Source organism: Leptopilina boulardi, unplaced genomic scaffold (assembly GCF_019393585.1).
Source record: "Leptopilina boulardi isolate dan_hultmark-lab unplaced genomic scaffold, ZJU_Lbou_2.1 LbouV2_366, whole genome shotgun sequence".
NCBI lineage: Eukaryota > Metazoa > Arthropoda > Insecta > Hymenoptera > Figitidae > Leptopilina > Leptopilina boulardi.
In genome coordinates this window covers 415,821-438,612 of record NW_026137936.1, presented here as the reverse complement: position 1 = coordinate 438,612, position 22,792 = coordinate 415,821, and the positions used below count along the sequence as shown (strand labels likewise).

General features: G+C 27.1%; 5 protein-coding genes across 12 annotated transcripts in view; 3 read left to right on the top strand and 2 right to left on the bottom strand.

The window, feature by feature from the left end:
* LOC127286909 (tight junction protein ZO-1) overlaps window positions 1-8,341 on the top strand; it is a 99,831-nt gene extending 91,490 nt beyond the window's left edge. For 5 of the 6 annotated variants that reach the window (XM_051313542.1, XM_051313544.1, XM_051313543.1 and 2 more), the window contains 7 exons: window positions 1,243-1,452; window positions 2,282-2,623; window positions 4,169-4,401; window positions 4,799-4,994; window positions 5,149-5,570; window positions 6,175-6,386; window positions 7,059-8,341. In XM_051313542.1, coding sequence (XP_051169499.1) covers window positions 1,243-1,452; window positions 2,282-2,623; window positions 4,169-4,401; window positions 4,799-4,994; window positions 5,149-5,570; window positions 6,175-6,386; window positions 7,059-7,273 — 1,830 coding nt within the window. In that variant the 3' untranslated portion in view covers window positions 7,274-8,341. The remainder of the gene's footprint in view (window positions 1-1,242; window positions 1,453-2,281; window positions 2,624-4,168; window positions 4,402-4,798; window positions 4,995-5,148; window positions 5,571-6,174; window positions 6,387-7,058) is intronic. The other variant, XM_051313545.1, reaches the window with a different exon arrangement.
* Window positions 8,342-8,519: 178 nt separating this feature from the next.
* On the top strand, window positions 8,520-11,099 carry LOC127286929 (mannose-6-phosphate isomerase). Of its 3 annotated transcripts, none has more exons than XM_051313594.1 (6): window positions 8,520-8,665; window positions 9,193-9,519; window positions 9,622-9,937; window positions 10,008-10,175; window positions 10,337-10,539; window positions 10,677-11,098. In XM_051313594.1, the coding sequence occupies exons 2-6, from the start codon at window positions 9,202-9,204 to the stop codon at window positions 10,887-10,889; spliced, it is 1,218 nt and encodes a 405-aa protein (XP_051169551.1). In that variant the 5' UTR covers window positions 8,520-8,665; window positions 9,193-9,201; the 3' UTR covers window positions 10,890-11,098. The 3 variants fall into 3 exon arrangements, with proteins under 3 accessions (XP_051169551.1, XP_051169553.1, XP_051169550.1); XM_051313596.1 differs by having other exon boundaries at window positions 8,544-8,870; window positions 10,677-11,099; XM_051313593.1 differs by having other exon boundaries at window positions 8,544-8,807.
* Window positions 11,100-11,317: 218 nt separating this feature from the next.
* Window positions 11,318-13,069, bottom strand: LOC127286939 (general transcription factor IIF subunit 2). Its single transcript, XM_051313607.1, has 6 exons — window positions 12,780-13,069; window positions 12,440-12,591; window positions 12,261-12,350; window positions 12,010-12,134; window positions 11,744-11,887; window positions 11,318-11,637 (listed from the first exon to the last, which is right to left on the bottom strand). Exons 1-6 carry the CDS (start codon window positions 12,920-12,922, stop codon window positions 11,488-11,490), a joined length of 804 nt encoding a protein of 267 aa, XP_051169564.1. The 5' UTR covers window positions 12,923-13,069; the 3' UTR covers window positions 11,318-11,487.
* Window positions 13,070-13,256: 187 nt separating this feature from the next.
* LOC127286952 (uncharacterized) lies at window positions 13,257-13,676 on the bottom strand. Its single transcript, XM_051313623.1, has 2 exons — window positions 13,402-13,676; window positions 13,257-13,326 (listed from the first exon to the last, which is right to left on the bottom strand). The coding sequence occupies exons 1-2, from the start codon at window positions 13,674-13,676 to the stop codon at window positions 13,272-13,274; spliced, it is 330 nt and encodes a 109-aa protein (XP_051169580.1). The 3' UTR covers window positions 13,257-13,271.
* LOC127286927 (glycogen synthase kinase-3 beta) overlaps window positions 13,519-22,792 on the top strand; it is a 72,410-nt gene continuing 63,136 nt past the window's right edge. Inside the window, exon 1 of the mRNA XM_051313589.1 lies at window positions 13,519-14,765. Within this exon, the coding sequence (XP_051169546.1) occupies window positions 14,681-14,765 (85 nt within the window). The 5' untranslated portion in view covers window positions 13,519-14,680. The remainder of the gene's footprint in view (window positions 14,766-22,792) is intronic.

Sequence of the window (22,792 nt, the reverse complement as noted above, 5' to 3'; positions counted from 1 at the left end):
ATAGAGCTAGTATTTTATTTTATTATTCGTTAATAAAGCTTGAATTTAGATATTTTATTTTACATTAACGCGTCATTTGCAATTTGTTTAGATAAACAAAAAAAACAGTGGTATAGTTGATGAATCCAGTCAATGTTGAATAGTTTTTAATTGTTTTTTTTCTCAATGTGCGGTGTTGGTTTGTAGCCCATAGAATTGGTGTCGGATCTGTATCTCCCTCCGTATCATCCTTATCGGCCTCCAACGCCACCTGTTTCCTCCGATGCCAACATTTTTTGCGAGCAAAACAACAACATCAACAACATCAGTATTGTTCCCCCTCGTCCTCCTTCTCCATCAATGACAATTTTGCCCCAATACCATCAATCCAACGTCATTCACGAGCAATTTTTCGGCTACATCTGAAAAAAAAATCCTCTCCTAACGCCTATTGCGGTGTTTTCTCCCAATGCTTTTTAATTCTAGTTCCTTCACAATAAGTCTTTCGAGAAATAAAAATTGAAAATTCAACTATTTTTAATTTAAAAAATTTTAAATACACTAAAAAATTAATTTTAAAAAACGAATAAATATTATTTGAGAAAAATAAATTAATTAAAATGTTTTTTATTTCTGTAAAATAAGTTTGTCAATGAAATATTTTTTTTTAAATTTCAATTTTTTAAAATAAAATTAAATTTACTTTGAAAAAAAATTATTTAAATTGTTTGTTTGTAAAATTTTCAATTTTTATTCACATTCTCGGAGATAATCGCATGTCTTGTTGCATAATTTTTCGCACATTCATTGCATGATATATTTTTTTTAATGTTTACATTTTTATTGTAATTTATTTGCTTCTATTAAATTTTATATGTTGTTTATTGCATGTTTTTATTTTTTAAATTGTTACTCGTTATTAATTATATAAATATAAGAGGAAGGTGGGGGAAAAAAACATAATTGTTATTGAATTATCATTCTTGTTAACATTAATTTGGTGCACTGCTTTTTTTTGTAATAATCACTAGAAATAGGAATCATTATTATTAACAGATGTTATAAATATTAATAAATAACTAATAGCACTAATTAAAAATTTTTTGATAAAAGTCTGAATATATAAAGCAAAGAAACGCACTAGTCTCGCATTTGAAAAAGCTTTTTGAAAGATTATTTTTTTATTGCATCTCTTGGCAAACTGACAATCTACATCACGTAACATATCATTAATGTGGAGTCCCATGTTTTCTGTGAGCGTAGCCGGAAGAGGCCCTCTCGGATGACTTCCTGTTCCCGATGACTTCACGCCTCTCCTACGCATCCTCCCCGGAGAGCGATTTGGAATTAAGCCCCGCACCTCCCCTTCCTGGCGCTTTGGGACAACCCTCACGCCTGAAGAGTAGCTCAGATCCCAGCATTGCTACTCAGGATGACACCGTTGCTCCTCCGCCGTATACAACCAGCTATCAGGTACGTTTTCCTGCTTAATCGTCACTAATCGTTACACTCAATAAATATTTTCTCTTGGCAATTATTATTTGTATTTTATTTTTTCAATTTACTCAAATTAATAATTTGATTATTAAATAATAATTATTCAAATTCAGAATAAAAATTCAAGTAGAAAAAAATTAAAAATTTTCCATCTGAATTTGGGTAAATTGATCACTAATCTGAAATTAGGAAAAAAAAAATTTTTGATTCAATTTTCAAATTTTCAAAAATACATAATGCAAAATATTTCATTGTCCAGGAGAAAATATTTTTTCAGTTTGTGTTCATTATAAAAAATATTTTAGTCACTTCAGCAAAAGGGATCGAATTTTTAAAAACTATTGTAGACATTCATAAAATTAATATTCATTAATTTAACTTATCTATTTATGTGTTAATTAACATTAATAAATTAAAAGTAACAATAATGGGTTTTACATTAACTATAGGTAATATCATTCAACACCATTTGCGCTTATTACGTTTCTTTATTACAAACTGTAAAAATTAATTTTTGTATAGAGTAAATAATATATACAATTAAAACTTTTTTTTTATTATCTAAATTACAATAAAAATAAGTAGCTCCCTAAAAATTCTTAACTAAATGCATTAAGTTTTTCGAATGTTAAAAGTTGAAAAAAAAAATTTTCCATTGTTTAGAAGTGAGTAATTTATAAGTAAATTTTTATATTTGGTCTGAGAAAATATTAAATTAAAAATTTAGAAATTAAAGGAAAATTTGAATTTTCTTATTTCATACCTACTTGCTATAAAAATAGTAAATTTATAAAAAAAATTTTAGGCATTTGATCAACAAAAGAGAAGATCGCAAGGTGGAGTGGGTGATAGTAAATATGGATTTTCACAACAAGGACAGGGCAATAATCAATCACAAATGCCATCGCAATATCCTGGTGGTGCACCTCAACCTCGATCTCCTCATCAAGGTCCTCCGGATCTTCCACCTCGTGTTGATAGAAATGCGAAACCTAATACTCAAACTCCACGTGGAACAATTGGACGTTCCGCTCAGGAACGACTTGTCAATAAGACTGATTCAGTTCTTGACATGGGCAATTATATTAATGCTACTCCTCATCGAGCAAACACCACTTCTTCTCTTGAGAGGCCTCAACCAAAATCGGTACGATTTATTTAATTATTCAGTATCGAAATTTAATTATTAATCAAAAATTTTGCTTAAACGAAAATTAAATCAAATTAAAATTCTCCAGTTTAGTTACAAAGGGGTAAGTCCACGTCAGAAATATCAGAATCTGCAAGTGGTTCTTCGATTTTAATGATACTTGGTAAAATTATAGCTTTATATAAGAGCAATGTGTAAGTAAAAGGAATTTTTAAAATATCTAAAATTGTAGAAGTTATATCACTTTTAATTTTGATACTGCATTTTTTTCTTTCCTTTATATCTCGGTCAATTATCAACCGATTTTGATGAATCAAAAACGATTTTTTTCAGAAAATTACGTATTTTCAGAAAATTTTAAAATAAAAATAAAATTTTGTTATTTAAATAGAAAAAAGTAAAAAACAAAATTTATTTTAGATTTTTTTTCAATTTGACCTCTTTTTTTTAATTTTTAATTTTTTAATAATATTCCTTTTTATTTTATCTTTAATTTAAAAAAAAATTCATCCTGGAGACTTTTTTAGATCTCGTGATATTGTCCTTTAAGTATTATAAGTCTTCATCAATTTGAAAACCGCAGGACTTGCTTCTATCATTACTTTCATTTGTTTGTTGAAATTTTTTATGGTTATGAATAACTATTTGTTTAGTTAACCTTTTGTAATATTGTATTATCTTATGTGTAATATTAATATTAAAGTTTTCATAAATTTTGTTTGCATTTAGGTGCACAGGTATATAAATATTACAAAAAATAAAAACTTTGCTTCAAATCTATTAATAAAATATTGATTTGCTTGAATTTTCACTTGTTTTAGTCAAGTAATTTAAAAATAAAAACATTATTACGCGAAAGTTTCTAGTTTGTAACAATAATATTATAAAACAAATGAAAGTAGAAACACAAATCTGGATCCTAGTTTTCTTGAGATGTGGATATTTAAAGAACGATATCACGAGATCTAAAAAAGTCTCCAGGATGAATTTTTTTTTAAATTAAAGATAAAATAAAAAGGAATATTATTAAAAAATTAAAAATTAAAAAAAAGAGGTCGAAATTGAAAAAAATCTAAAAGAAATTTTGTTTTTTACTTTTTTCTACTTAAATAACAAAATTTTATTATTATTTTAAAATTTTCTGAAAAAAATCGTTTTTGATTCATCAAAATCGGTTGAAAATTGACCGAGATATAAAGGAAAGAAAAAAATGCAGTATCAAAATTAAAAGTGATATAACTTCTACAATTTTAGATATTTTAAAAATTCCTTTTACTTACACATTGCTCTTATATAAAACCATAATTTTACTAAGTATCATTAAAATCGAAGAACCACTTGCAGATTCTGATATTTCTGACGTGGACTTACCCAAAGGTCAAAATAAATACTTTTTAAAATCAAAAATTTTAAGTAAATATTTGAAAATATAAAATTAAATAATAATTAATACAAATTTTGAATTATATATGTAAATTTAAAATTTTATAATTAGATTTCAATTTAAGTTATATATTGATGATTCTTGCTTTTAAATTGCAGGGAAGTTATGATAGTGTTTCTTCCTATGATTCTTACAATACAAATGGAAATACACTGTATCCAATGCCGGGTTTAAATACTTCTACTGGAAGATTGGGACCAAACGTTCCTGACGATTTGAAAAGCGGTCTTTCCGTTTCAAAACCTCATGATCCCTACAGATTTACGAGATCCACCGCTCAACCAATCCCCGCCCAAGATCCTCAAATACGAACAGATTACGCTAAGTATAGGTGAATATTTCAGAAATTAAAATTTTTTTTTTTTTCTTAAACGTTCTTAGGGAGCGTTCAAAAATTACGTAACATTTTTTGGGAGAGGGGGGGGGTCAAGCACTTTGTTACGGATAGCAGAAAAAATGACGCTAATGTATGCAATAACGTGTTACATGGGGAGGGGGGGGTCAAAATTAAAAAAAAACGTTACGTAATTTGTGAACGCTCCCTTATTAATAAAATTAAAAAAAATTTAAATATACTTTTTCAAAATATTTTTAATATATCATTGAACTGATTAATATTGTGAATTAAAAATTAATTATATGTCTATAAAATAAAGTATTTAATTAAAATTTTTAAAGTGAATTATCATTAAACATTTTAAAAAATAATAATTCTTTGCGTTTTATAGTCGAACGGAAAATTATAAACCAGTTCCGCCTCTGCAAGGAAAACCAGGTGGGACTTATAAACCTGTACCACCACCAAAACCTAAGAATTACAGACCACCTCAACAACAGAACATTGTTCAGGATGAAAATGGAGGGAGTAATCTTTATCAACATGCAAAAAGTTATTCTATCGCGACATCACACGTGATTAATGGGGTAAGAAGAAGTTTTCTTCAAATTTTACTTTCCTGAATAGAAAAATTTCTATATTTTAATGATTGTAATTATTTATATTTTTCTAAATTTTCATTAATTTTTAATTATCCTAATAAAATTGATTAGTTTTGAAATAATTTGTCTTTTTTTACAGACGGAAAATGGCGGCAGCGTGCAAAGAAATAGTGGCCAATATTATTACAATATTCCACCGCCAAATCGAAGCAACGAATCATATTCGATGAATTCAAATCATACAACGAATTATGCCTCTCCTCCAACACACAATTATAGTCTTAGTCATTCACATCCACATTCCAGTCCACCGATGATGACACATTCGCATAGTAATAGCGCCAGTCAAATTGGAATGGGACACACTCACAATCGAAATACAATGAATCACAATGGTCACAGTCATAGCAATAGCCATGGAGGTAATTCCGGTCAAAATTCAAATTCTGCAAATTCTGGACATAATAGAGAACCCAGTGGATTGGATCTTGCTGGCAGCAGGGAACAACGCGGCAGTGCCTTTGAACTTTATCGAAAACCATTGCATCATCACAATATGAGGTAATATAAAAAATTTGATCAATAGTTGATTCAAATTTTGCTTGGAATAATTTTTTTTTATTTGTAAATACACGAATTAGTATAACAATTAAATGACTAAGTTATAATATATTGGAATTTATAATGTCCAATTTCTATTTAGTTGCATTTTAAAATGTAAAATTTTCATTGAACGAAATTTTTTAAATATTATGTCTATTTAAATGATTTTTCATTTCATATCTTTAATCAACAAAATTTTTAATTATCTATTTTTTTTAAATTAGTCTATAAAAATAATTGAAAACGAAAATAAATGAATAATCAAAAAATTCAAAAAAATTTGACTTAATAGAAATTTGGCATTTATAAATTTTAACATACTGTTAATATATTTAATAAATATATTTAATATACAAGTTGCAAAAAAAAAAATGAAGAATAAATGTTAAGTTGCAGAAAATAAAAAAAAAAATTCGTTACATTAAAAAAATTGTATATGAGTTTTTTTTTGCGAAAATAAAATGCTTATCTAATTACTAAAAAAGAAAGAAAAAGAAAAACATTTGGTGATGGGAAAATGTGAATAACAATCGCATAAAATTAATAGAGGGGCGGTGGTTAGTCATAGGTCGATGGGGAAGGCACGAGGAGTATTTGGTAGCGAGGGTGGTGTTTTGGAAGGTCCAGGAGGTGTCTCGCTGACGATACCTCCTGGTGCACTTCCCCCCGATACGTTTCAAGAGATCTACTTCACAATAACCGCCGCTAATGCAGTTGAAATGCATTATAATACTCTTGGCCAAAGGTCCTCGATCTCCCCTCCTATGCACCATGGTGAGCTTATTCATTTCAAATCACGGTGGTGGATTTGAGAGAAAAAAAAACCCAATAATAAACAAAAGAAACAAGTGAAAAATTAAAAAAAAAATTGCATTTTTGTTTGCTTACTAATTTAATAGCAAACTTTTAATACTTTAATTAGAATTTACAAAATAACAACTATTTACTAAACATAATAATTATTTAACCACTAAACAAGAAATTAATGGCTTTTTTTAAACGGGGTTTCAATTTTCCTTTCAATTTAATTCTTACGGTAATTTATCCTTGACAGTCACTGCCAGAAAGTTAAAAATATTTGGAGAAATATGATTTATTTAACAATTTAAAGAAAACAAAAGATAAAAACTTAAGAACATAAGAAAATACAAATTCTTTAAAAAATGTTACAAGTACAGAAGAAATGAATAAAATTATTGGAAAGAAATGAAAATATTTGAAATAATAATCAAGTTTGCCTTGATACAAAATCTTTAAATTAAAGAATTAATTTTTTAATATTTAATATAATTTTTTTGTTCAAATTTGCTTTAAAATTTTTTTCAACATTTTTGACAATGACTATTATTATAAGACAAATTACCTTAAAAATAGTTGTGCACGTGAAGTACTAAAATTAACAAAACGAGTAAATTAAAAATAAATTTTTTTTTTTTTGAAAAATAGGTGAGCAGATGCTGAGTCCCTTAGTCGAGTGTGGACCACGAGGCCTGGAGTTTCGGAAAACAGTCGAATTGAGGGTTCCTCATAAGGCAACTCCAGCACATCGCCTGGCTTTAAAAGCCACTGATACGGAAAATCAAGAAAATGCCAATTGGTTGGATGTCAAATTACCGGATCCATCATCAGATCATATTATCGTGAAACTTGATCATTTTTAAATACACATTTATATATATATTATATATAGTTGTTTTCTTCATCACTGAAGAAAATTTTTTTAATATTATAATAACAAGCCAGACAATTTAACAGGAAAAAAAAATTCTCTGTGAGAATTTCAATTATATTTGTTCAAATAATTAAAAATACTTGCGCGATATGAGTATTAATTCCTTGAATGAATTGTGTGTTGTCACGAGAGATATGTATTTTTTTTTTTTTTTTTTTTTTGTTTTAACAGCCGTTTTGCGAATGAGAGGCAATTAAAGGCTGAGATACCAAATGAGCGAGAGATTTTGTCGCACGTTCTGTTGTTTTTAATTATTTCGTCGAATTTATTTTCCTTAATCTTTTATGTTTTTAAAACTGTCTTGCTCGTTAAAAAATACAAACTATGTTCTCTTTTTTTTTCTTATATCAATTCAATCAAACGTCAGGACGTCGATCGTTAAATAGCCTAAGAATAACGATGTTTGTGATTTTTTTTACATTTTACAACGGTTTTTTTTATACCAATAACTTGTAAGGAGACTTTTTGTCAAGATTTATTTACGTTGCATTTATATATTATAGCAAATAACTAACGATCTGCGACTCCAGTGATCAAAAAAATTTTAATAATTCAAAAAAAAAGGTTCTTATGCCATTTTATTTGTAATTAAAAACACTTTGTGTACTTATATAGAAAGTTTTTTTTTTAAATTAAAGTATTTTAATGATACTTTATATTATTATTTTTTTTAATGGAAAAAAGTATTTTTTAATATGTACAGTGATTTTGTTATGTTTATGCAAATCGACAGATTTCTGTTTAAAAAAAACAAATGGAAGAATAAAAAATTGTACAGCTTTAGGGGTAGTGAAGCCGCAAATCGATAGTTTTTTTTCAAGCGATGTTATGAATAATAAATTTGTATGCTTAACTTTAATGCAAAAATCTATTACTATATTATATAAAAAGCTCAATTGTTAATTATTAGCAAAAAGAAATACACTGTAACAAAAAGTGTTGAGTCTATCCTACACAAGGAACGATTAAATAAAGAAACGCTTTCATTGTTGATGAATTGCAGAATTTTCTAATTTTTTTTAAATTTAATCTTTTTTTTTTTTAAATAAAATAGTTTACATTTTGCTTTATTGAATTAAACCGCCAAAATTTCAGCCTGTTATTTGAGTGCAGATAGGTATTTATTTTACCGACGTTTTTGCGCCATCTATGATTAAAAATATGACCAAGTTAGAAACTAACCTTAACTGACCTTGAAAATAATTTTAAAAAACCTGTGTGTAAACAATTGTTTCCACGTCAAATGTCAAAAGTCCGAAGAGACGCGTAAAATCAAAGATAACAGTTTGAAAAGTTTAATTTATTAAAAAATTTTTGTAACGTACGTTAAATGAAAAAAAATCACTTGTGCATGTTTGTTAATATTTGCTGTATATGATTTACGCATGAATTCAAGATTTTCATCGTGAATCAAAGACAACAAACTTGTTTAGTTTTCAAAATATGAGACTGATATAATCAAGGTGATGATTTTATAATGTCTAATATTTCTATATTTTCCAAATTAGTTTGATTACTTTTTATCAGTGTGTATTACATCATATAGTGCATTAACAGTTTTACATATGTATTTAATTATTATTTATGTATATTTATATTATATAAATTAATTTTAAATTGATGTCCTAATAACGTCATAAAAGAGAAAAAACAAAAATCATAAAAACGGATATAAAATAAGAAATTTTTTTTTTTATTAAAATGTATTTGAAAAAATTATTTTTATTAGAAAAAAATTGTTCTTGTTGAAGTTATATCCTATTTTTTATAATTTTTTATCATGTCAAATTTTCGCAAATTGAATAATTTTTACCTATCAATCAATTTTATTTCTTTTTTTTACAATAGATTTTAAAAATGGAATTAAGATGCCAATATCAATCGTATGCCTGGGGGAAATGTGGTAGTGACAGTATTGTCGCTACTTTAATAAAGCCGTCCAATCCAAATATTATATTAGATGAAAAAACACCTTACGCTGAACTTTGGATGGGTACACATTCAAATGGTCCATCATTTTTGAAAGATGAAAATAAATCATTAGACGAGTATTTAAAAGAAAATAATCACACATTAGGTTCTACAGTGATAGAAAAATTTGGTATTCAATTGCCATTTCTTTTTAAAATATTGTCTGTTAATAAAGCATTATCAATTCAAGTTCATCCAAATAAGGTACTAAAAAAAATCCAAATTCATTAATTTATTTATATATCTCTCTCTCTCTCTAAAGAAAAATTTTTATCTCTTTAAAAAAAAAATTGTTTTCTCGTTTAGAAAGAAGCAGAAGAATTACATAAAACACAGCCAAATATTTACAAAGATTCGAATCACAAACCCGAGCTTGCTATTGCCCTTACGCCATTTGAAGCTCTTTGTGGTTTCCGTCCAATTTCAGAAATCAAAAGTTACTTAATAGCTATTCCAGAATTGTGTGATATTATAGGTGAAGAAGAAATTCTCGAGCTTACTATAGTAACCGAAGGATCTCTCAATATTAGTTTAAAAAAGTGCTTTCAAAAACTTATGACCTGCGATGAAAATGTTGTGGCACAACAGTTGAAAAAATTCATCGAAAGAATATCTAGTTTAGGTACATTTTTTTAATTTATTACAACTATTATTTCAAATAATTCTATAAATTCAAAGTAAAACAATTTCAGGCCAACTTACCAGGCAAACGTTACATGCAAATTTATTGGAACGTTTATATAATGATTATCCAGGAGATGTGGGATGCTTTGGTATATATTTTTTTAATTACATAACTTTACAACCAGGTGAAGCTATGTACCTTGGTGCAAATGAACCTCATGCTTATCTTTCAGGAGGTAATTAACGCAATTAGTTAAATAATTCAAATTTAAATGAAATTATTTCATTTTATGATAATAATTTAATTATTATATGAACATTAATTTTTTTTCATTCTATTATAATTTGAATAAATTTTTCTTTCAATTTTTCATTAAATTTAATTTAAATTACACAGATTGCATTGAATGTATGGCATGTTCCGACAATGTTGTGAGAGCAGGCCTAACGCCAAAATTAAAGGACACTAAAATTTTAATAAATATGTTAAGTTACAAATGTGAGCCAAGTTCCGCGAAACGTTTTCAACCATTACGAGAGGATGATTGCACAGAAGTTTTCCGACCTCCTGTACCTGATTTTGCAGTAACAAGAATTACGGTAAATTATTTCTTCATTTTTTTTTATTTATATAAAAAAATTACATTTATTTTCCTAATTTTAATATTTAATTGAAATAAAACAAAAAAATTTTTTAAAATATATAAATAAAAAATATCTTCAACTTGGAATTATAGATTCCCGCTGGTAGAGCATCTTACACGTTAATTGAAAGGGCAGTAGGAAGTATATTAATAATAGTAAATGGAAAAGCTGAAATTACCTTTTCCACAACAAAAGTTCTTAATCGTGGTTCAGTGATTTTTATTCCGGCAAATGAACGTGTAAATATGAAAGTTTTATGTGGCTGTCATCCCATGTTAATGTTTCAAGCATTTGCTAATGTTTAGTCATGTATTATTATTAAAGTTTTATCGTCTTTTGTCAATTGTTATAAAAGGAGAAAAATACTTTCCTTACAATTGTCTTCCGAATAGTATTTTTTTTATTAACAATGTTTCTTCCACACTTTTTATAACATTTTATAGTAATTTTAAAAAAAATTTTAAATTTCATTAATTTTGAATGCTCATTGTTGCTTATATAAATATTAAATTTTTAATTTACAAATTAATTAGGTACAATAAAATAAAAAAATTTTATATGAGATTAATAATAATTTATATAAATCTGATTTTTGACAATTGTTTTGTATTGAATTTTTCAGCAATTGATGTAAAAAAATAAAAAAATAAAATGAACGAAATTTGCCGATATATTATATAAAAAAAAAATTATTTCCCAGATGTTATAAGTAATATGAAGTAAATTAGAAAAGTTTTGATAACTTTACATATGAAAACGTTTATTTAATTTATTATTTTCTTTACATATAATTACATTCTTACAAAAATAACGATATAATAATCTTTGTTCTAAAATAAAGAAGAGAAAATAGATTATTAACATAGTTTATAAATTACGTCATTAAGAAGTGCAATTTTTAATTTAATCTGAATCATCTTTGGAAGCACTGCTTTCACCAACTTTTTTGTCATCTTTATAATGCCTATACTCTGGTTTTAATTCCCACATATTTCTGTGTGGATTTTTTAAATTATAATTACACACTTCATTTAATATTTCTTTCAGGTACACCTACAAGAAGTTTGATTAATTATAGCATTTAAAAATAATTATTAAATTTTTAAGTTAAACAAAAATTAAATTAAAATTTTAGTATGATTTAGGAAATATAACTTACAACTGGCTGTCGAGTAATTTTCACTAAATCTCTGATGTTATAATATTGATGTTTCTCAAAAGCAGCAAACAACATATCCAAAACAGCTTCCTTGTCTCCTCTCATCTTCTTTCCTTCTGCCTTCTTCTTTTCTGCATATTCAATCTGAAAAATAATCATTAGCTTTAAATAACATGAAATAATAATAAAACTTTTCTAAATATTCACGTTTAATTATCGTTATTTCCATACGTCTTTTCTTTTAAGTTCTGCTAAGATATACTCACGTTGTGCTTATGATCAGATACGGGTTTGAAGTTTTGAACAACTCTGTCCAATTGCTGAACTTGTCTACGAGGAATAGAAGCTTTTTTGATACTTTCTTCCTTAAGTTTCATGTAGACTTTGTCAGCTAAAACAAAATACGTTAATTATTTTTAAAATAATTTAAAAAATTACAATTTAATAAACTTTTTAAATTAAACTTGAGAGTAAATAAAAATTTTAATTAAAGTTTTAAGGAAATAAAATTTTTTACCAAATGGACGGCAATCTAACTTTTGAACAATTCTTCCTTCCATGAAAAGTTTTTCTATCTCTGGTACAACATCGTCTGATGTGGCTGATGCTGTGAAAAAAGTTATATATTTCTTGTATAATTATTTCTACATAAATTACTACAATTTTGATGAAGTAAAATAAATTTAATATATTTACTAGGAATATGTGAAAAGACACCAAGTGTTTGTCCAGTTACACTTGAAACATCTAATTTAAGTTCCTTAGGAATTTCTTTTTCCTCTGCATCTTTCATTACCATGACAGCTTCAGATAAACTCAAAGTCACTTCAGCTTTTTGCCCAGGTTTTCTAATGATAATAATTTTATGTAAAATTACATTACTTATATTTACTAGCCTACAACTTTAGTTGCAAAAAAAAAAATAATTTTATTTTTCATTTATTTATTATCTCATTGAACTAGTAAATAATAGCGCGCCAAATAAGAACTAAAAATTAAAAATGAAATAGAAAATAAAGCTATTATATTTACTTACTTATTTATTTTGAGTTTACCAACTTCTATATGTCCCGGGGCTTTTTCCCATTTATTGGCTACATACTTCGGAATTTTTACTAACCAAACTCCTCGACCAGCATTACTTAAATCTAACTCTTTTTCTAAATGTTCTGACGACATTATAGTATTAACTAATTACCTATTACAACTAAATACAAATTTTAATACTTCAAAAAATTAAAGAAGTCTATATTTTTCACAATCAACAGAAATTTCATTTGTGTTTGCATTAGCCATCTGTCATTTGGACCAGAGGTGGGCAAGTACTTAAATTATCTTATTCTCATCCAATTTACGTGTGAATAGAGAGTAGGGCAACTGGTCATTTAAAATTTATTATTTGGACTTAATTTTTATATAATGCGTGTCTCCAACTGGTTAGAACATATCCTGAAACATTATCTGCCAATCAGACTTTGTTATCACAATGGCCCAAATAAAAAGAATTTTCACCTATTTGAAGAACCAATCAAATTGTAAAGTGCTCCTCCTTCAAAATGTCGCATTTCGGAGTTTTTACTCGACTGTAATTCAAAGAAGACTGTGAATGCACCTTAACTCTGCGATACGTTAATCTACAACACATTTACGAGAATTACCCATATTTACATGAAATAGCTATCAAATTTACAGTAACAAAACCCTGGCCTCTACTGTTCACCGAGTTGACGTCACACTCGGACAATTTCGTTGACGCTCGAGTGTTCCGATCTTCCCCGAACGGGTCAATGTCTGGGAAGTCTTCGAAAAATCCGTGATTGGTGTGGTGTTCCCGTGTACGGTGAGGATGTTTCTGCGTTGACCTCGCGTGGTTCTTTAAAACGCATATTATCGCGTTCGCGAGTGTGAACAGTGTGTCTGGGTGTACGTACATCCAGAAGACGACGTCGGAAACGTCTTACCACTTCCACGTACCTAAACGGTATACTTGTCGAGCGTTACATTTCATGTCTGTCGCCCCCGCGTAAAAAATGGTATACGTGAGTTCTGAATGCAAACGCGGCTAATAGAAAAATAAATTTTAAAAAAAGAGGGCAAAAAAAGGCCGAAAGAATCAGGTAAAAATAAAAAGAAATATCAAAAGTGCACTGAAGTGTACCAAAAGGAAGCGGAATCCAATTGCAACGAAAGATTCATGGAGGAGTGGAAGGGATCATAGTAGAGATCGCGCCGCGAAGCGCCAACGTGATTTTCATTAACCTAGTGTTTAGAAAAAAAGGAGAATTTAATTTCTTTTGAATTTTAATTTTCATATACGCTTCTGCGATCGGAGAGCTCTGTGGAAGCGGCGACGTCGCCCCAAAGAAACCCAACCCAGGCTAGTGAGTGAGAAAGAGGGAGAGGAACAAAGAGGAAGAGAGTGGGACAGGGAGTGAATCCGAGAGAGAAAGATAGAGAAAGATCGTCGACTGTGCTATATAGCAGACGTGCTTGCTTTACGAACCGAATCAAAAACGTTGACCCTGCTCCCCTCGCGGTGCACCCCTCTAGGTTATTAGGGACCGCTTCTGCTCTGCGTCGACCCTCCCCAGGAAGAATTTTCAAGTCTCGGGAGACTTCTTGTACTCGATTAAAGTTGAATTTTTTCAGAAATAATTTGTGAACAGTGATTACATTGCCCTGGGAATAATATTTGTTCTTCTTTGAGTGGCACGACAGAATAACGGAACACGGGGCGTACGCGCGATGTGAATATCGTGCTGTCATTGATGACCGAGGTGGTAACGAGGTACAAGGAATCTCCACGCGTACGTGCGTGTCAAGATTTGCACGTCGAGTAGTCGTGGCGAGTGCGAACCGGTATCAGAAACAAGTGACAGGCCGGATATTTAGAAGGCCAAGTGCCTGGAGGAGGCAGGAGGAGGAGGACAAGTCAGGATGAGCGGGCGACCGAGGACCACCTCCTTCGCCGAGGGGAACAAGCCACCTGCGAATCCCCCGTTGGGTGGCATGAAAATAAGCAGTGAGTACCTTTAACAATTTCATAACCTCTACATAAATTATCATATATCAATGATTGATACACGATTTTTCAATCTATAAAACATTGATTAAAATTTATTCCACTTCTTGTATTATCTCTGATTCTAAACTTTACGCGCCTAGACGCTTGCCTCTTAAGTTCCTTTACAATCCTGCTTCTTCCAACAATCATCACCTGTCAAATCTTCCTTACCGACCAACTTGGGTCGATTCAATGTCTTTTGTTTCTACCCATTGCTCTGATTTTAACATTTCAATCCTTTTGTCAACTCATCATCTTTGTTTAACATTGTCAACAAGGGCAGGTCGACAATTTCATGTCACTACCATTGTCATTCAATTCATCCTCGTAAGTCAAATGTTAAATGTACTTGGCGACATTATTATTATTATTTTTCTTTTCCTCAATGTTGGGAGGGGAACAACAGTAGTTGTTCATTATCGTTAATCCAATGTATTTTCTTATACACGGGTGCATAATAGTTTATGCTCAACTATTTCATGCAAAGTCATTGATAACTGTTTGTTTGAATGTTTAACGCTTTTAGTGACAAAACAGTAACTATTATCGGGAAGTGTACATAAAAACAAGATCAAGAGATAATGAAAGATAATGGTATGTTTTTGTATGAGAAGATGAATTTTGAGGTTATGCAATATTTCTAAAATCTTTGCACAACTTTCAAATTCTAAAGAAAATTCATGTTTTCTTTTTGTGTTACAAAATTTCCAAACTTTTTGAATTTATCCTTAAAAAGTTCATTATAAAATCTTTTTTTTAATACCATAAATCGTTTTGACAAAGGAAGCATGATTTTCTAAAGAAAAACTTTCTTCTATACTCTTGTAATGTTTTTAATTATAGATAATTAACAAACAAAAAAACTATTAAAAAATGAATTTTTTTTTATTATCAATTAATTAACATTAATATTATTCAGTTAAGTTATATTATTAATAACAAACAAATTATGATTATTTATGGGGGAAAAAAAGTGAATCTAAATTTAAAAAAAAAACTTGTTGCGAAAATTTTTATGTGCAAACTTATTAATTTAATTATAGTTGAACTTTCTTAAAACAAAATATCTTGACGTACTTTAAGGCTATTAAAACTTTCCCCGAAAGTTATTTTTGCCCATGAGAATAAAACAATAGGAATGTGGCGTTTACCCTCTGGTGCTCTTTCGTGTTCAAACGTCATTCATTTAAGACGTTGAATGTCGATTTTAGGAAATTTTTGTCGACTTACAATCCCTAAAAGTGCACTTGTTTCTATTCGGTTTTTAAAGAGGTAAAAAGTCTTTTCACATGCTTCCATTCTTTTACATATATGCATATGAATATATATATATATATATATTTTATTATTTCAAATTTCTCTCGTTTTTCCAATTTCCGTTTCGTTTTCCCTTCTCCATAAAGTTGAATCAAATCTCTTCCATTTTGTGTTCACTGAAAATTTGTTGAATTTTCTCTACCACGAACGTTTCCAATTTTCTCTTGTGTCCCCCATTTCTCTCCCTCTCTCTCACTCTTAAGCCATAATCTGATCATGAAATTGCTGGAAATAGATCTTGAATGACTTCCGTTTAAATTGAGATTTGAGTCTCGAGAAAGAAAAATGAACAATCATAAAAAGTTTTCTGTCCTTGCGGTGATTCTGGTTTTTTTTTATCCCTCCTCCTGCGTTTTTTTTAAAAAACTCTCTTATTGCTCCATTTAACTTCCCTTTCCATTAGACACGTTTCCAGCACACACGATGACACCGAAACTTCACTATACTTGGAGAAACATTCACGTGCAGGTGAATCGTAATGGAAGTGCGACGGTACTTTGTGTCCGGTTTCCCTTTTTTTCCTCTCTCTCTCTCTTTCTCTCTTTTTATTTCCAACTAGTTTTTGTATGCCAAATGGCGCAAGTGAACCATGACGTAAAATGAGAAGAGGTAGACGACGAATAACCAGCACATGGTATTTTATCTCATTTACGTTTTGATAATTTGTCAAACTTTGTGAATTATGCTAAAAAAAAATTGTGAATGTCAGATTTTATATTTTTTTAGTTAGTTGATTTTCGTATAAAAGTTTTTGATTAATTTTTGTAAGTAAAATAAATTTTTTTTATAAAATTTAAATGAAATAATTTAAAAATATTTATCATTAAATTTTGTATTTGAAAAATTACATAAATTTTAGTTTAGAAAAATATTCTAGTTAAAAATAAGATTTAAATTTATTTTTCGAATAAAAGAGAGAAAGGGAAAAATAATTACGCTCCTGTCGTAATAAACGTCAATATATGATATCTGGTTACGACACCTTTGACAAATATAAGTCATTTATGAAATATTAACAGTCTATGTTTATTTATATCATCCCCCTCATTACGAATTGGTCAATATATTCAACTGTAAAAAAATTACACCCTAACATCCCAACTATTTACAGTGTACACAAAATAAATATTTAATTGAACCTTCTCTCTTTCTCTGTGTGAAGCCTGCGCTTCTTCGACTTTTACTGTTTCTTTCACGCTCGCGCATTGCGTATGTGCTTCTATGAATCCATTGACAAGAGCAACTTTTACTCAGAAAAGTTCATTAGTCTCGAACCCAAGACTTAAAAGATCTGAACCAGCAATTATAACAATTGTCACTGATAAATAATGACACTTCTTTTTTCTCTTCTCTCAATTTGTACTTTTCAGTATTTAGCGAGAGCTTTTAATACTGAAAAATCTTTTGCTTGACAACATAATATAATTTTACTGCTATTTTCGTGAAACAAAAAATCTTTTTACTTTCGTAATTATTATTTATTTATTAATAATAATTTAATTTTTAGAAATATACTATATTTAAAATTTTACAATTAGCCAATTAATTTTTACTGAAATTAAAAATATGTAAAATATTTCCATTACAATGGAAAATATTTGTTGAAAAAAAGGACAGAATAAATGTTATATTTTGAATGAATAAATTCGTATATTTATTTATATTATATTTATTACTATTATATTTTATTATTATTATTATTATTATTATATTAATAAAATAGTATAGCATACTAAATAACTATAAATTTAAATCAATTAAAATTTCGTTTATTAAACTGTTAAGGATTACAAAGAAAAATCAATTTTTGTTCATAACGAACTTTGTTCCCATGAACTCACTTTTTTATTTATATTTTTGGACGATTCATGTTTTCAAATAATCGTTTTGTTATTGACATTTTCATGTTTTTTATCTATGGGTGCACTTGAAATAGGTCAATATCCTTGCTGCTTTATCGACTTTTGTCCTCGACTCACATGAGCGGTGAAAAATGAAAAGAAATTTTCAAGAAAAATTTATAATGTTGCTCTTATATATATTTCCTCTAATTAACACTGGTTTCAAAAATATTTTATAAATGCAAAAACAATTTTTGTTTTTAAAGTAAAGAAGTAATAATAATAAATAAAAGAAGTGTCAACGTAAAAATGCCCAGAATTAGTTAATTATTATTATTATTATTATTTTTTTTTTAATAATTATTGAACATTTTTCTTTTTTCAAAAGTATAATTACAGGCTTCACAGTGTTTCCCCTATTTCCCCTATTTCCCCTATTTTTCCTCTATTTTAAAAAATTCCCATTTTTCCCCTTTTATTCACTCATTTACCCTATTTTATGTTGAAACTCGAATATTAATTAATAAAAATCCAAATTTGAACCAAAATATTACAAGCCTCGGATTGAAAATTTTTTTTCATCAGAAAATTTATTAAAAATTTTGTTTTAAATTTAATTTAAATAAATTAAAAATTTCAGTTTCTTTGAAAAATACGAATAAAATTAAGTTTTGTATATTTTACAAGACTGTTTTCGGTTTGATAAAATTAAAAATTTCTTTGTATTTTTCAAGAAAAAAATTAGTTTAGAAGTAATTTTCATTCTATGAAAAATTAATTTTAAAATAAATTTAAAAAATAAAAAGCGTTTATTTATTAGATGTATGTAATTCAAATTTTTATAAAACATTGAAAATAACATTTAAAAGAAGGAGGGAGTCCTTTATGTTTATTTCATAAACATTTTGCTTCTTTTCTTAAAATTTAAATCAAATCTATACTTTATATATACCAATCGATACGTCTTTTGATGTACCTAAGGAAGATGATTACATTATATATATTACCTTAAATTGTTCTATTTAAACAAATTTTCAATTAAAAAAAATTTTTGAAAAAAAGACGATAAAATTTTTTTTTTGGGTATTTTTAAAAATCCTCTCGTCATTTTTGAGAGATTAATGTGATAAATACTTTCTATGTTTTAAGATGTTTTTTATTTATCAAGAAAATGGGTGGTTTAAAAATATTCACCGGTAGTGTAATTTAAAACAATTTCAAAACATTTTGGTTAAGGAAAATATACCTTTATATTTTACCCTATTTTTCCCTTTTTTTCAAACAAAATTTACGAAGCTGAAGTACACAACGTTTATGATAAACGATTTTAAAGAATTAATTTTTAAAAATGAAAAATTCTATAATTTTTTGCCTAAAAAATATTTCTTGTAGTTTTCATTAATCAACAAATTATAAAAAAATATTTTTTAGGCAAAACATTATAGAATTTTACATTTTAAAAAAATTATTTCTTTAAAAATCGTTTATTATAAACGTTGCGTACTTCAGCTTCGTCACAATTTCCCCTATTTCCCTTTTTCCAGCAATTTTTATGCTGTGAAGCCTGTAATTAGTATTGTAACATTTTTAAAAGTATAATCTAATAATAGCTTTGAAAAATTTATTGAAAATTAATATTTTTAATTAAAAAAAGTTTTTTAATTATTGTTAAATAAGTTTATAAATTGATTTGGGTTTAAATGTAAAAGTTTCTATTGAAAAATTTATTGGTATTTTTTATTACTGTAGACGTGGAAAATAAATTCATGTATAATAATAAAAAGTTTTTATGTCAGCAACTAAATCGAATTTTTTTTTTTTTATTTTAGTCTGATCTGGCAAAAAAAAAGAAATTAATTAATAAAATAGGTCGGATGCACTTAATTAAGATATAAATTTTTATGTGAAAATTTTGAGTTGAAAATTTAATTTTAATTATTTGAATATTTAAGTGTTTCTTTAATTGTTTTAATTAGTTATTTATAATTGTTGTTTTCATTTTTAGAATATTATTATTATTATTATTATTATAACTCTGAGAACACAGCTGACATTTTTTTTTTGTAATTTTAATATTCAAAACTTGAAATAGTTTGAATTAGATTTATATTTAAAATATATATTAGGTTTATTTTAGGAACGCATGATATTTAAGTTCTAAAATATTCAGACAAATGAAAATTCGAACAAATAAAAATTCTGTAAAGTGAATATTCGGTTATGTAAAAATTCTATAATATAGAACATTGGTTTAATAATGAAAATTCTACAAAATAATAATTGGAACAAATAATATTCGGCTTAATAAAAAAATTAAATCGAATGCAATTCTATAAAATAAAAATGCGAACACTTGATTTTTAGAACTTAATCATACGTCCCTTATTTTATGACAAAGATCTACTAAAAAGATGAACGTGATAACATCAGATTTCCACACGCTTTGGAGTTCTATTCTTGAATCATTCATGTAGTGAAATTTATGCGTTTTCCTCGGAGTTGGCCTTGCATTTGAAACACTAAAAGAGACCACCATATGAGCTATTGAATGTTCAAAAATAGAAAACATCCCCAATAGTTTAAACTAATTATATTTAAATTATATTTAATAGTTAAAATAATATATATATATTATATTTTGAAACAGTGTAATTATTTTTATACATAGAAAAATTATTTTTTCACATATGCTTAATTAAATTAAATTAATCAATTAAAGCGAAATTTGTTCATTCATCTAAATTTAGAACAACTTTATTCAAATTATTCCAATTCTCTTTCTCTATTGGAATCGTAACATAATCCCACATTGACCCTGACCCCAGAGAAAAGATCGGATTTTGTGCACTCATGTTCAAGGTCTATCTTTTAAAAATCGATTTTTTTTTGTAATTGCAATAATCATAAATTAAAATTTTCACTTAATGACATTTTATTGTAATTTCAAATTTTAAAGAAATTCTACATTTCCTGAAGAATTTTTTTAAAATAAATTAGATAGATTTTTAAATTAATTTTTTTTAATTTTAAGTTTTTAAATTTTAGTTATCTTATTATATAGAAAATTATTTTAAATTAAAAATTGCACAATATTTAAGTGACAAAAATCTTTATTTTTCTAAATAGTTGTAATAAATATTTTTGTTTGTTTTTGTGTATTTTTTTATTAAGTAATTTGATTTTTTCTTTGAAATGTAATTAATTGAACTATGTATAATCCCCTTAGCTGTGGTGTGTAAATACCTGGAATTGAACTATGCGAGTGGAAGCTATTAGTTTAATTATGTTATGTACATAATTAGAAAATAGACTACATTTTGAATCTATATAATCTATATTAGAAACCTATAAATATATATATACTCATTTTATTATTTTACTTTTTTATTTTATTAACAGAAGTTGTTAAATTTTTTTGAGAAACATTTAATATAAAAATTAATTGCTTTTGCAGTACCTAAAATTATTCCCTGGAAATTTGATATAGAAATTATTAACAGAAAAAATAATGAACTATCTTTATAAGTGAGTTTCAAAGTCTATAAAGGTTCTTATATGTATACCTCGATATTGATCACAGGAGAATATATTGTTTTTGAAACGAACTCCGTAGCATTAATCAACTTAATGCTTTTATGGTAAAATAATATTTATAGCGAAAAAAATTTTGAAAGCGTTATTTTTCTATTTTTTTTTTTTTTTTTTTTGAATAAATTAAATAAAATATTATTATTTATTCAAAAATATTTTTGTGATTAACTTGAAGAAGAGTTTTTAAAAATAATTTTGAATTTTGAGATGAAAAATATTTGTGTTATAATTTAAAAGAAAAACTGGTATTTAACAAAAGCTTAATTGCGCCATCAATAACCTGTTGTTAATCTTATGGATCTTATCTCAAAATGAAATTTTTAACATAAAGAAGATGCAATTTTCCTGACTTGAAAATAAATAATGAGAAAAATATTTTTTTTTTACAAAAACATTTGGTTGATATTTATTGAACTAAATTTTTTTAACTGGTCCAACAAAATTTTAGTTAATTCAAATAAAGTTTTGACGCCTTAATTATATTAAAATTTTTTTTAAACTTTGGTTTGGTTGCACAAAAAGAATTTATCTTTTTTTATCATAAAGTAAAAAATATTTTTTTTCGCAAAGGAAATTTTTTTTTTTTTTTTTTTAATTTTATATTAAATATTTTTTGAAATTTCAAGGACAAATATATTTTTATTCAATTTAAAATAACTTATATATTTGGTACAAATATAAAATGTTTGTGATTGTAGATTGAAAAGTAAAGAACCTCATTATTATATTTTATATGGTATTTAGTTGTCTCTAAAAGTGTAAAAATTATTTATGAAGAACGTACAGTTTTAGACACAATTTCCTCTCTGTTCAATAATATTGCAGTGAATCTGAAAATTTCTTCTATTTAATAAATAATTACAATATGAATGACTAATGAGGTAACCGCATATGTATATCGATATGTCTCTCAGTTGCCAGGCAGAATCCCGATACCCAAGGATACCGTTTCGTCGGTTGGGAAGGATCGATTCCACCAGTGAGGTAATTCTGACCCACATTGAACTCAACCGTGTAGAATATACCCCATAGAAGTCTAAAAAGCAGGAAATCAATTCTTCCTTTCTTTCTTCCTCAAGCATTACATAGACAACATATACTGTCCGATAACTTTTTTATATTTTATATATCCGCATGTCTAGTGTGAAACACGTGAGTTATATATTATTGTGTGTGTGTGTGTGTCATCCAAGATCCTCAATATGCAATTGTTTTTTCTAACTTGAAAAGCAGGTC